This window comes from Apostichopus japonicus, chromosome 14, assembly GCF_037975245.1.
Source record: "Apostichopus japonicus isolate 1M-3 chromosome 14, ASM3797524v1, whole genome shotgun sequence".
Lineage (NCBI taxonomy): Eukaryota > Metazoa > Echinodermata > Holothuroidea > Aspidochirotida > Stichopodidae > Apostichopus > Apostichopus japonicus.
The window spans coordinates 9,122,080-9,134,247 of NC_092574.1; the positions used below are offsets into that span (position 1 = coordinate 9,122,080).

The following is a 12,168-nucleotide window of genomic DNA, read 5'->3' on the forward strand; positions in this document are numbered from 1 at the left end:
GATTGGGCAACATAGACTGCATAGGACTAGTCCATTCTGCGAATAGTGCAGTTCAGTTGTCTGAGAGCAGAGGTGATCGGCTCAAGGCTAAAGTTACTAACTTGCCAAAGATGGGGATAAATCCAACCAGTAGGGTACCGCTGCTGACATTTCCAGCTGGTAACTAAGATATTGGCCGAGTTTATTAAAATGACTGTTACCGTTAATGATGATATGCTACGATCGCTATCTGTAGCCTGTAGGTTTGTGTAGGTGCAGTGTTAGCAGACTACATGTTAGCTTAGGCCGATCACTTCCTTAGTTAGGCATAGGGCCTAGCCCCAGCCGACGTTGACTGAGATCGTATGAAAATGATAAAATACCATACTGTGTAACCTACTTAAGTACACCAGATTTAAGGCTAGTGCAATTACAGACAAGCACAGTTATAAATAGAAACTTTTTATAGGCTACTGCAATGTACATGATGACCTTCATGGTTGAAGTGCATAATTGGAATTTAATTTACATAGGCTAGATTTGAAAGAGGTCTTCTATTTATTGCTAATCATCATGGAACTGTGCTATAAGAAATTCTTCAACTGACAGACCTACTTTGCAGGTTTGCTGCTGTGCATGTTTGACTGTTTTAGTATATTAATCAGGTAATTGCCTCTCTCTTCCAGGTTGGCACAGTTGCATTGACCACTTGAATCACTATCCAGACACTCTTGTGGCAGAAGTTTGTCATGAAGTGATTGCTCTCTTACAGTATTCCAAGGGCAAGATTGATGCAGAACACTTCGCTCAGGTATAGTGTCAAAGTTAACTGTAAAGTACCTTACTGAGAATAGTTAAGCTCATTTGGTTTAACTGTGCCTAGGCTCTAGCTGGATAACTTAGGCTATATTGCTTGTTTGTGGATAAACTGTAACTTCCAGGCTATTCCTGAACCAACATGCTTAAATTGGTACCCTCCACGTCCTAGTCTATGCACTGTTTCTCATTTGGCCAGAGCATGATGTTGCTCTGTGTACATGGCATCCAGTGGCGGAGCTAGGGCCGGGGTATTGGTCAGGAGGGGCGAGAATGGTCTGTAGGGGTGCTTTTGACACTATCTAAGCGGAGCAGCACCTGGCTGGCGCGTAGCGTACAGAAATTTTTTTTGGGTAAAGATACTCCCTAGATCACCGGAAATGACCCTTTGCGGGCCTGGCTAATTTGCAAATAAACGAAGAATAAATAGGTGTCATCACCAAATTACACCAACAAAATGTGACAAATGTCAGTAAGTACTGTAGATGAGAGCGCAATAAAAAGTCGATAATCTAGAATAAGTAAAAAGTGGTAAAAGGCTGAAAAGGGCGCCAGCAGTCCATTTGAGTCCGTCAGGGGGGCATCCGCCCCCTGACTGTATGGACGCTCCGCCACTGATGGCATCAGTGCATTTATTCTCAAACTTGGGACAACAAATGCATATATTTCATAGGAAGAAAACAGTTTCATGTTTCACATTTTTCTTTTTCATGGTTTCCAGTTATATAATCATTATATATACACATTTCTATTTTATGAGTTTTGTTTAGCAATAATTTATCATTCCTATGAATGGGCTATGATAGAATTTTTCTGTTACTGTTTGTACAGTATATAATGGCCTAACATCAGATAAGTTATTCACCTGATTGTCTATTCAAACATCAAAGATAATACATGACTACGTTATTTCAATTATGTGCAGTCCTTTGGCAAGAAAATTTGCTTTGGGTCACATTGAATTAAATGCTACTCTGGGTCATTTGTTTCATTTTTTTTCTTATAGAAACTGCAGTCATCTGGTGTGGAGAGCAGTTCTGCCTCTGTGTGTGGCACCATCAATGCTCTCTCTTTTCTCTTCAGGTAACGATACATAAACTTAGAAACTTATATATGTTCTACTGTCTGAAAGTAGCTGTTTAAGTGATTCCAATCACTGGACTGAGCTTCATTACTTCAGCGTTATTGCCCATTTGTAGCACTTAACAAATTATACACAGATAATAAATGTGGGCTTACAGTGCAAACTATGAAGGGCACAAGCTTGTCAAAGAATGAAAGTGTGGAAAGTATTAAGTGTTAAGTCATTAGTGCTGTGGCAGAGTGGACAAAGGTGGTGGCATTTGAAGTAATGAGGCTTAGCAATCGGAAGGTTCCGGGTTCAATACCCGGCCGTGTCATAAGAGGGTGGGTTGTTTTTACCCAAGAGCAATCTACAGTTTTCCCATCTGAAATGACTTAATAATTCTCAATTGATTAGATTCCAAATTTGAGTTAAAAATGTAAATTGGAAGCCACCCGACGTGTAAGTTGTAATTCATAAGCCCTTGCAGGTTTCTCCCACATTTGTGGTCGCTCAAGGGTGGTAAAAATATCTGCTGATTATTGTATATTATATTATGACTTTATTAATCTGCCATTGGCCCAAGATGGTGGAGATGAAGCGAGTGATGCCACATTGTACGCAAAGTGCAGGGGCCAGCATCATTTGATGTCACTGGAGGTCATATGTTGAAATTTTACAAGGAAGGGATAACAGAATTTGATGTATTTAATGAACACTAAAGAAGACAATAAATATGACCATGTCATTAAGTCAAAGAACTTCCAATGTTGGAAACGTTCCGAAATTTGTCACAGCTTTATTTATTGAAATTGCTTAATACAGTCGATGAAAGGAAAAGTTAAAACAGAAGGAACTACATTGTGCGAAATGCTTCAACAAGATCATCAGTAAAGAATTAATATTTCTTCTTTCTTCTTTTGAAACAAGATCTGCTGCCCAACATGGACTCAGTGAGGATGAACTGAAGACCCAACTACAAAGTGCAGGTTCCTGCTCTGAAATTACTCTGTCAGCAATAACTAAAGTTTGGACAGATCAGGTACCAAGTTACTTCTTGTTGAACACGGTTTCTGCATTAATTCATCAATTTCTGACCAAGTTTACCAAATTCGCTATAAGATTGCGATTGGTAAAACCAACCACACAATTTTTAAATTACATTAGCATCATTAGCTAGTATTGGCAAGACTGATTGAACACCATACATACAGCTTCAAAAAGAGAATGAATTTTCTTCTTTTTTATTCACTTGCAGAACAAACAATGATCTTTAAAAGAGAAGTGAAATAATCTATCATTCATTGGGCTTGCAACAATGTTTTTGTTATTGGATTATTAGACCATCCTACACAGGCGCGTAGCAAAGGGGGGGGGGGGACGAATGGGGCAGCCGTCCACCCCTTGAGCATATTTTAATTTTTTTTAAATGTTTTTATGATATTTCTAGTAATTTCAAAAGAGAAAATGCTAAGATGCAACTTACAAGGCCTAGGAAGTGCAATTTCCAGCTATCTGGGAGACATTTTCAGCCAAAATTTTCTTGTACCAACCATGATGGCGCTACGCTTAGATAGTTTGCAATGCCTTATCTACGGCTCTGCTAGTTTGCCTACATTTTCGCCCCTCCCTTTGCAAATTCCTGGCTATGCGCCTGATTCTACACATATGCAAGGATCAACAGTTAACAAAAACTAATGAAACTAAATGATTGTAAACTTTGTAACAGTTGAAGAATGATTTCTTTCAGAGATCACCCCTCATAGCAGCTCTTGTTAATAACCAGAAAGCTTTGGATATCGGTAAACTGGTGGACTTTAAGTGGAAGTTAGGCCTTGCCATGAGCTCATCATCAAGTAGAAGTTTAAACTCACCGTTCGTCGCCGTGTCCTTAAAGGTTGCTTCTACGTCTGGGGAGGTCATTTCATATTCCTTTGAAATGACTGTTCCTGAATTTAAGGTAAGTCCATTCTTGGTCTCAAATATCTTAGAGCACACTCAAAGCACTTCTGCCGCCACGTTAAAAAATCTACATGATATTTATTTATTGATGTGTGCTGCCTTTGTTATGGATATCTAGTGTAGGGGTATATAATAGGTGTAGGAATTACGTGGGAGAGGCCGGGGGGGGGGGTGGTGATATGGGGAAAATTTGTTACTACAAGTGTGAGCTTTTTTGTCACTGCAGCTTTTTAGTTATGTTTAAGTTACTGTATATTACTGGCAGACAAGAAGTGCGTGGGTGAGGGGGGGGGGGCAGGGATTTGGTGTTGGGGAAGAAGGATGGACAGAGATGCGAGTATAGGGAACTTTGATAACCTACAATATAGCAAGTGAAAGAATAATATATCTATTTACTAAAAATGAAGTTTGTCTTGCTTCCAAGAATTAATTTGGTTTAAATTTGATGAAGGACATTAAAAATGTGTTTTTTTTAAATGGATTAGGTGTCCAACGTGCAGTAGCAATGCCTAGTGCCACTGTTGATGGGGTTGATTTATATTCAGCAAAAAAAGAGGATTTTGACCTGCAACATCATCATCCATGTAAAGGAAAAGGTAATGGATTTCTTGCTATGTTAGTTTATTTATCAGTTGTTTCTTTGTTTGTTGTTTTTTTTTTTGCAGTCTTTCAGTAGTCATATAAAAGACATAGTCTCAGTGATGGATACTGTGTGACATGCTACCTGGTTACTAACCTACTAACTGCTGTACCTCGTTACTGTAAAAGACAACAGGAGTAAAAGGTGACTATGAATGATGGAGTGCAATGCCAGCTGGAGTAGGATTTTGAGTTATTTCCATTGTCCAAGTTTACTGCAGCCAAACTTCTCAGATTATCATTAAAGCAGCTTTTGCTGATACCATGCTGTGTTGATTTAGTGAGGTCACAGTATATACAGATGGTGTATTTAAATAATTGTCATTCAGGATGCAACTGTGTTAAGCTTAAATGCAATGTATCAAACACGCAAGCTTACTGGGGAATCATTTAGTCTTCAAATTTTGTGTAGCATCTTCAAAGACCCTGAATGCTATAGTTCCTGTGTAGAAAACTGCTATACATCTCTGCACTTGTGTAGCAACTTGACCATTTTGTATTGCATTTTGGGATGCGGTGCGATACAGGGTAAATTATTCGCAGCACTTATTTTTATTGCAAGCCCCAACATGCTTTCTGTTAAATGTTCACTCACTTTGCATTATTGTTGGACGATCTGTTAAAATTGACACAAAAATTCCCTGGTTTCAATAAGTGTGTTGGATGAAAGGGCCACATTTACTCTCAACTTACATACTTATTATATAACACTCTTGTGATATATTTTCATTAACGGATAAGTTTCACTAAAGAGTCAGTCAGCTGTCATCTAGATAACTTTCCACGTAAGCTCTACCTACGAATGTGTCATTGTGAGGAAACCACAGGCTTGGATTTTAACATTGCTTTCTGCAGAAATGTTTTCAGTATTTGCTTTCTAGGGTTAGCAGTTTGGATCATGTTACTTTTAGCATTTTAACTAACCTTTGCAAAGTAGAGTCATTCTAGCCGTAAGCTATTTGTAAAGTTAGCTAAAGCCTAAAGGCATAGATGATGGATCTCTTGTTATCTTTTTGAGAGCCAAATTGTTCAGGTATCGTAACAATAAGCTTTATTATCAATTACTATTCACGTAATCACACGTAATCACTGTTTCATTTGTATTCAGCTTAAAACACGTATAGTTAAATTCAACTTAAAATCTTTCATTTACATAGTTAAATATTACTTTCAACTCTAATTCAATCATTTAGTAAAATTGTACAGTAAACTCTATAGAGTCAAGCAGTTGCATCCTACAATTAACTTCATTTCCTGAAATTCCATTGCTGTTCTCACACGGATCTCACTCATGAACTAAATAAATATTTTGTACATGAATAATAACAAGGAAGAACTACAGATGTCTTTTTGTATGTTTAACTTGAATCCAATTTCACAAATAGTTTGATTCTGTTCGAGATGACAAAGACCCCACCCTCACCCCACCCCTCCCTCTATCCAATTGACTGGTTGTTACGTTAGCCAGAGACACCCACTCTTGTCTACGCAAATATATTGCCACACATACAGAGTTATCAATACACATCAATGTAGTGTACCAATTCATAAAAAAGTGCATACAGCACTCTTACGTGACCAAGAGCCCATTGTAGCTGGGAGGTTGGGAAGTGTCTGTATCTCTATTTATGGCATGTGGATAATCGGGTGGTTCGACTGTCCATACACAACTGGCCGTCGCCTCTCCGGGTCCTGGACGATCGCACCTATCTATATCAGTTGTTACTGTACTTGATCGTTCCCTCCAAGTTCTTATATCAAACATCTTCACCCACCAAGGACATTTCTTTGATTTATCCGCCTGGTTTCGAGCTTTTGTTCGGTGAAACCATTTTCGAACAAAATGAAATTGGTGATACTTCGCTACAATTGCAAAATCTACAAATTCCGCGATAGTAATGAGACTGGCGCCAAGGAATAATCCCAGCTCTCCTCCAACCCCACCTGAAACGATAAAATAACAAACGATCAATAAGCCTGCTAGTCAAGTTTCATACCATTTAGATAATGGAAAGGGAGAAGGGGGGGGGGTGGGTGGGAGGTGGTGGATAGTTAAGCTATAATTAGGTCTACACAATCTTAAAAAATCAGTGAAAATATTACTGTAACAATTTATTATTCCTTGCCAGAGGCAGAAGGAATCTATGTGATGGCGTGTGTGTGTGAATGTATGTGACTTGTAAACACAGTTACTCAAAAAGTTCATGATGGATTAACTTCATACTTGGTATGTGGATCTGTCTTATTGAGTACAAGCAGTCTATTGTTTTCTGTGAAGTTCAATGGTCATTTGGGATCAACAGAGGTCAAAGTCTGAAAACTTTGTAAACGTGATAACTCAAAAAGTACATCTTTTGTTGAACTTCGTACATCAGGGGCGTATCCAGGATTTTCTGACCCGGGGGGCGCCAATTACTATGTAAGCGGAGCGCCACCATCGGTTGGCGCGCAGCTTACAAGAAAATTTTTGGTTTTGATACCCCCTAGATCACCGGAAATGGCACTTCTCTGGCTTGAAAATGACCAACCATATGAACACTTTTTGCCTGAGAACCAAGTATTTCCCAATAGTTTATTTCCATCCATAACCTTTTTGAAGATTGTCACCAGTCACAAATCATGTTCGACTCATCGCATGTCCTGTGGATCGTTGCTTTTGTAGGTGATTCTACTTCGCGGCCCACAATACCCATCAGCCCCACTTTTCAAGGTTTCCCCCATCTACATAAGACATTTCGTTGTTTACATTAGCATCCCGCGGTATACTGCGCAACTTTTACGGACCGTACGGTACACGATGGCATGCGATGTAATAACTGATGCTGGCTTATATAATACTGACACTAAAATGTTGAATGCGCGCAATGCGCGCAAAAAGTTTTGGTTATTTTTTCGGGCAAGTCGTTACAGCCCCCAAATCAAATTGTGCTCCTATGCCCGTGAGTTCACACATAGACAGTTTTGAGGCTGTTCATCCTGGAACGCCATTTTCATGCTCATTGATATGATGTGATATCTGCTGTTTGCTTTACAAATTCGAGCAGGGGCGTAGCAAGGAATTTGCCAAGTGAGGAGCGAAGCCTGTAGGCAAACTATCTAAGCGTAGCGCCACCATGTGCTGGTGCGAAGCGTACAAGAACATTTTTGACCGAAAATGCCTCCCAGATCGCTGGAAATGACATGGCCTTGTAAGTTGCATCTAAGCATTTTTTATTTTGAAATTACTAACGATATCATAAAAAACTATGCTCAAGGGGGGGGGGGGGGGCGTTCGCCCCCTTCCCGAAATGCGTCATGTTCCCGACGACACGGTCAAGTTCGAGACCAGCCACAGTTGGTTTCAGAGCAGGTTTCATATACACACACACGCGTTATGATAGACCATATTTAGTATATATGTACATATACATTAGTGAGAGAGGACAAAATGGAAACGTCAAAAATGGAGTTGGCGATGTTAGGGGTAGGGTTAGGCGCACGCCCCTTCCAAAATCCTTGATCAGTCACTGGCTACCCTGTGTATATAATAGGGATCAGCGCTGTAATGATGTCACTGTTCCTCTTTCTCTTCCCGGTGTCTTGGCGTTTTTCTTTTACTCCCTCCTTTTCTCATTTTTTCTCTCTTTCTTCATTTTCTTTTCCCTTCCTTCCTCTCTTCTCCTTCTCTTTTTTCCCTTTTTTCTTCTCTTTTTTTTCTCTCCTCTTTTTCTTACCCGGGGGGCGCGCGCCCCCAACGCCCCCTCTGGATACGCACCTGTACATGGTATGTTGATTCAGCTTGGTGAGTACAAGAACCCTATTGAAATTAGTGGAGGTCAAAGGTCATTTGCGGTCAACATTTAAGTCTGAAAATCTTGTAAACACAGTAACTCAAGAACTACATCTTTCTTGAACTTTACACTTAGTGTGTACATCAAGCTTGGTGAGTGCAAGAACCCTATTAAAATTGGTAGAGTTCAAAGTAGAGTTCACATGAGGTCAACAGGTGTCATAGTCTGAAACCTTTTAAACATGATAACTCTAAAATTAAAGCTACTTTCAATCTGTGAATTTTCCAGTGCTATGGTTTTCTTTTGGTGAACATTTCGTCTTGGTCAAATTCAGTTCAGTAATAGTTTTGGGAAGGGCTTGATAGGTCTTCAACTGTTCAACAGACCATACAGTAATCCAGGAAATGAAATCTGCTTCAAAGAGTTCATATTCTTGCTTTAAACTGCAATTAAACTTTCTTACAGTTTACAACCTCTGAGCTTCAAGGGGTCAAAAGGTCATCCCTAATGGTGTCAAAAGTGGCCATTTTCTCTGTGAATTATACTAGATGACTTTCCTTTGGCAGTAGGTTGTAAAAATATTTCACAGTGTATAAACAATGTCATCTAACACTCATTTATAAATAACAATTATAAAAGGGATTTTGTTAGCTCAGAATTGGTAAAAGAAAATGTCCTTTTATTCATACATCTATGTATCTGTAGGAAGACTGTTCTTTCTGGATATTAAAACATCTGGGAATAAAAATTTTATAATTTAAAATTCTTACCAGTGGATTAATTGGTTGATGCCCACAAGGGAGTGCTACAAATAAGATCTGGACATCTCTGATCCTTTCTGGTTCTCGCTTAATTCTTGAACAAATTTAACTCACATGCTCTACATTAGTCAGATAGTTATTTTGAAATTTTGAGCACATTGTATGGCAAGGAACTCACAGAGCCAACTGGCTTTCTGGTAGGGTTTCTGTTTAGTTAAATAAAAATTGGGCTCACTCTACTATTGATTAGCATAGGTGTAGGAGCCCAATTCGATTGGGGGGGGGGGGGGGGCTGTAACAACTTGCCCGAAAATATAACCAAATTTTTCGCGAGCTCCACGCGCTCAACATGTTAATGTGCATGTCATAATGTCATATAGACATGCATCGGTTAATACATCGCATGCCAATTGCATACAATCATTTGCCGTGTTATTACCCTCCATGTTGGTTATTATTTTTGGGGAAGTTGTTACAATAATAATGATAATAATTATATAAGTTAAACCATTATAAAACACATTGCAATTTTTTTTTTCAGTAGGTGCCCGAAAAATTCTCAGCATATTGCCCGAATTTTCACAAAAATATTTGGTTGGGGGGATGTAGCCCCCCCCCCCCCGCCTCCTACGCCTATGATTAGTAAATGTTTGAACGACAACCTGCACTGAAATTTGGACCGAATTTTAATTACGATATGATGGGAATCGCTGCAGCCTCGATCCTAGCTATAACTTAATCAAAATTGAGATGATTAATCACCTGTTAGGTCCTTGAAGTCATAAGCTTCCACTTCACTAGTCGTTTCCACGTTCATGTCTTCATAGAAGAAACTGATTTGTACCAAGTTTGCTCTGTAAATGAGATGAAAACGTCTATTTATTTTTATCTAATACACTCAAAGAGGGTTTATAGGTCATATGTTTGGCCAGCAAATATGCTAGAAAAGCCCATATAGTGGTCACAAAGATTAAAAAAGCTCTTGCAGCTGTCTCTCATGGTATGGTATCATATTGTGTTAATGGCCACTCAAAATAAGGTGACCATATTTGCCTGACTGGAATCAGGGACACTTATTGCGTGACTGATATGGGGGAGGTGTCTTAGGGGAGGGGGTGTTGACAATTTTCAAGTGCCTAAGGTGCTTAGATGTAAAATGGTGATACTTAGAACCACTTTTTAAATCAATTTTATTTTCAAAAAAAGCTTAGGTGAAATTTACTTACTTTACGAAAGAGTACTAGGCTAGATCGATCTAGCATTTTCCACTTTACACTGGCCCACCTGAAATACTGGTTAGTTCCGTTCTGCGACTGCACACTTGCCTAAATTTTGTTTTTACAATTATTTTACTAATAATGTGGGATATTTTCGAAATTCCTGATCATTTTGACGAATGAAGGACATTTTCGGGGACACTTGTTCATCGGGGGGAAAGCACACTGTAATCTGGGACTGCATGTCCCCGAAAATCGGGGACGTCAGGTCACCTTAACTCAAAATGCACCTTCATGTTTATCTTCCTACTGGAAAGAAGAAGGGTTTACCGTGATAAGCTATTTAGAATAATTTAACCATTAAATGTATACTCACAACTGTTGGCTAAGGTTCATGTTGGTTTTCTTCTCAATATATCTGGATGCTGTATGGGATGGAAACCGAGCCATGGAGATGGACTTCTCGTATATGACTTCATGGCAGGGCCTGTCACAAGTATCTGGTGGTTCAACTGAACATGATAATATAATAAATAATAATCAAATAAAAAAATCATCCCATAGGCATATGCCAATTATAATCTCAATAGAGCAAGTTAATGGACACGAGAATCCTTTTTGGGGTCCGTGGGCAAGACACTAGAAGATTTTTGGGGCACCAACTGTCTGCGGTACCCCTTGGAATGCAATTTTTTGTGTGTTTACATTGTAATCCAAGTGGGCAGTTGAAGATGTTGTCTTTATAGGGTCAATGACCAGTGGGGTGACTCATAGCTTAAGGTTGATGGAGAATTGGTTAATATCCAACAATGATTATGGATTACACATAATATTCTACAAAATGATATGAATTAACATGCACGTAGGCTATATCAAATGAAAACTCATTTATTTAATGTGTTCGGTGAGTGAAATGTTTATGTATGTCAGTTTTCCTTTCGCATTCTTAACCTTCAAATTCGTTGGTGCCCCTGTTAATATACGAACAGAAACACTGCACACATAATGATATAAATCTCAAGTTGGTACATTCAGATTATTTTCTTAGTAATACGTTCAGTTCCATATGGAGATGACGAACCAAATCCAATATGACTGGTTTACATTTAGGTGCAAAGATTACCACTCTCTACGGAAGCTTAAAAATACCATCAACATAAGAAAAGTTTGCCCTCAATAAGTCAACATTTTGAAGTAAATTGGGGCAATTTTTTTTATGTTGATGGCACTTTTGAGCTTCCGTAAATCTCAGCAAAGGCGTTCATTGAATAACATGTATATGAAAAAAATTGTTTGTTCTCACGGCGCCCCTTACCTAATTCCGTGAAACACTGCTGTATTTGGTATGCGTCACAAAGCTCAAAACTTCCTGGAAATTGAAGAAGAAACAAATATTGCTATCCGCGACAATTTTTATTTGATTTACTAAGTCGAAATAATGATAATATCATTATATCTTGCTCAGGCCTGGCGAGAGTGGTGGTGGCCGCGCGCGGAAGGGAACGGTGAGAAAGGGAGTCATGGGTCTAATTGAGAATTAAATTAAGGAATATAATTTTATCTTTGCGTTGGTTTCAACACTACATCATTTAATACAACAGTCACCTTGTTTGGATTTCATTGTGACTGATTTCAATCCAATATTAACATTTTGCGAGGGGGGGGGGGTGTACTACCCGGGTGCCAGTCAGGGGTGCCATGCCACATCCCCCGCTTCTGATAAGGGGCGGCTCGCCCGGGCACATATAATCCACTCAAATTCAAACTCTTAGGCCCCTCCCAGGAATGGCATTCCCTGCACGAGGTTATAAAGGAAGGATCCGCCCGGGTGCCAACTATTTTAAGCTAACAGTACGCCACAGACTGCCTTATCAAACACCGCATTAGAATATATGAATGGCATTGGTCAGGATACAGGCGTAAGGCAAGGGTTCTCATTCGGCGGCCCATGGAATGGATAT

At 39.2% G+C, this 12,168-nt stretch overlaps 2 protein-coding genes across 4 annotated transcripts in view; one reads left to right on the plus strand and one right to left on the minus strand.

The window, feature by feature from the left end:
- LOC139979502 (COMM domain-containing protein 6-like) overlaps positions 1 to 12,168 on the plus strand; it is a 14,009-nt gene continuing 1,841 nt past the window's right edge. The window contains exons 1-6 of one of the 3 annotated variants that reach the window (XR_011797183.1): positions 1 to 159; positions 666 to 790; positions 1,802 to 1,878; positions 2,789 to 2,900; positions 3,609 to 3,818; positions 4,306 to 4,416. Coding sequence is in view for 2 of the 3 variants with exons in the window: in XM_071990366.1 (XP_071846467.1) it covers positions 111 to 159; positions 666 to 790; positions 1,802 to 1,878; positions 2,789 to 2,900; positions 3,609 to 3,818; positions 4,486 to 4,536 (624 nt within the window). In the remaining variant the exon portion in view is untranslated. Of the gene's footprint in view, positions 160 to 665; positions 791 to 1,801; positions 1,879 to 2,788; positions 2,901 to 3,608; positions 3,819 to 4,305; positions 4,431 to 4,485; positions 5,796 to 12,168 lie in introns of those variants that run through there. The other 2 variants (XM_071990366.1, XM_071990367.1) reach the window with 2 other exon arrangements.
- Positions 4,784 to 12,168, minus strand: part of LOC139979500 (acid-sensing ion channel 3-like) — a 12,201-nt gene continuing 4,816 nt past the window's right edge. Inside the window, exons 5-8 of the mRNA XM_071990360.1 lie at positions 11,523 to 11,576; positions 10,584 to 10,719; positions 9,753 to 9,844; positions 4,784 to 6,403 (exon numbers count right to left, since the gene is read on the minus strand). Coding sequence (XP_071846461.1) covers positions 6,030 to 6,403; positions 9,753 to 9,844; positions 10,584 to 10,719; positions 11,523 to 11,576 — 656 coding nt within the window. The 3' untranslated portion in view covers positions 4,784 to 6,029. The remainder of the gene's footprint in view (positions 6,404 to 9,752; positions 9,845 to 10,583; positions 10,720 to 11,522; positions 11,577 to 12,168) is intronic.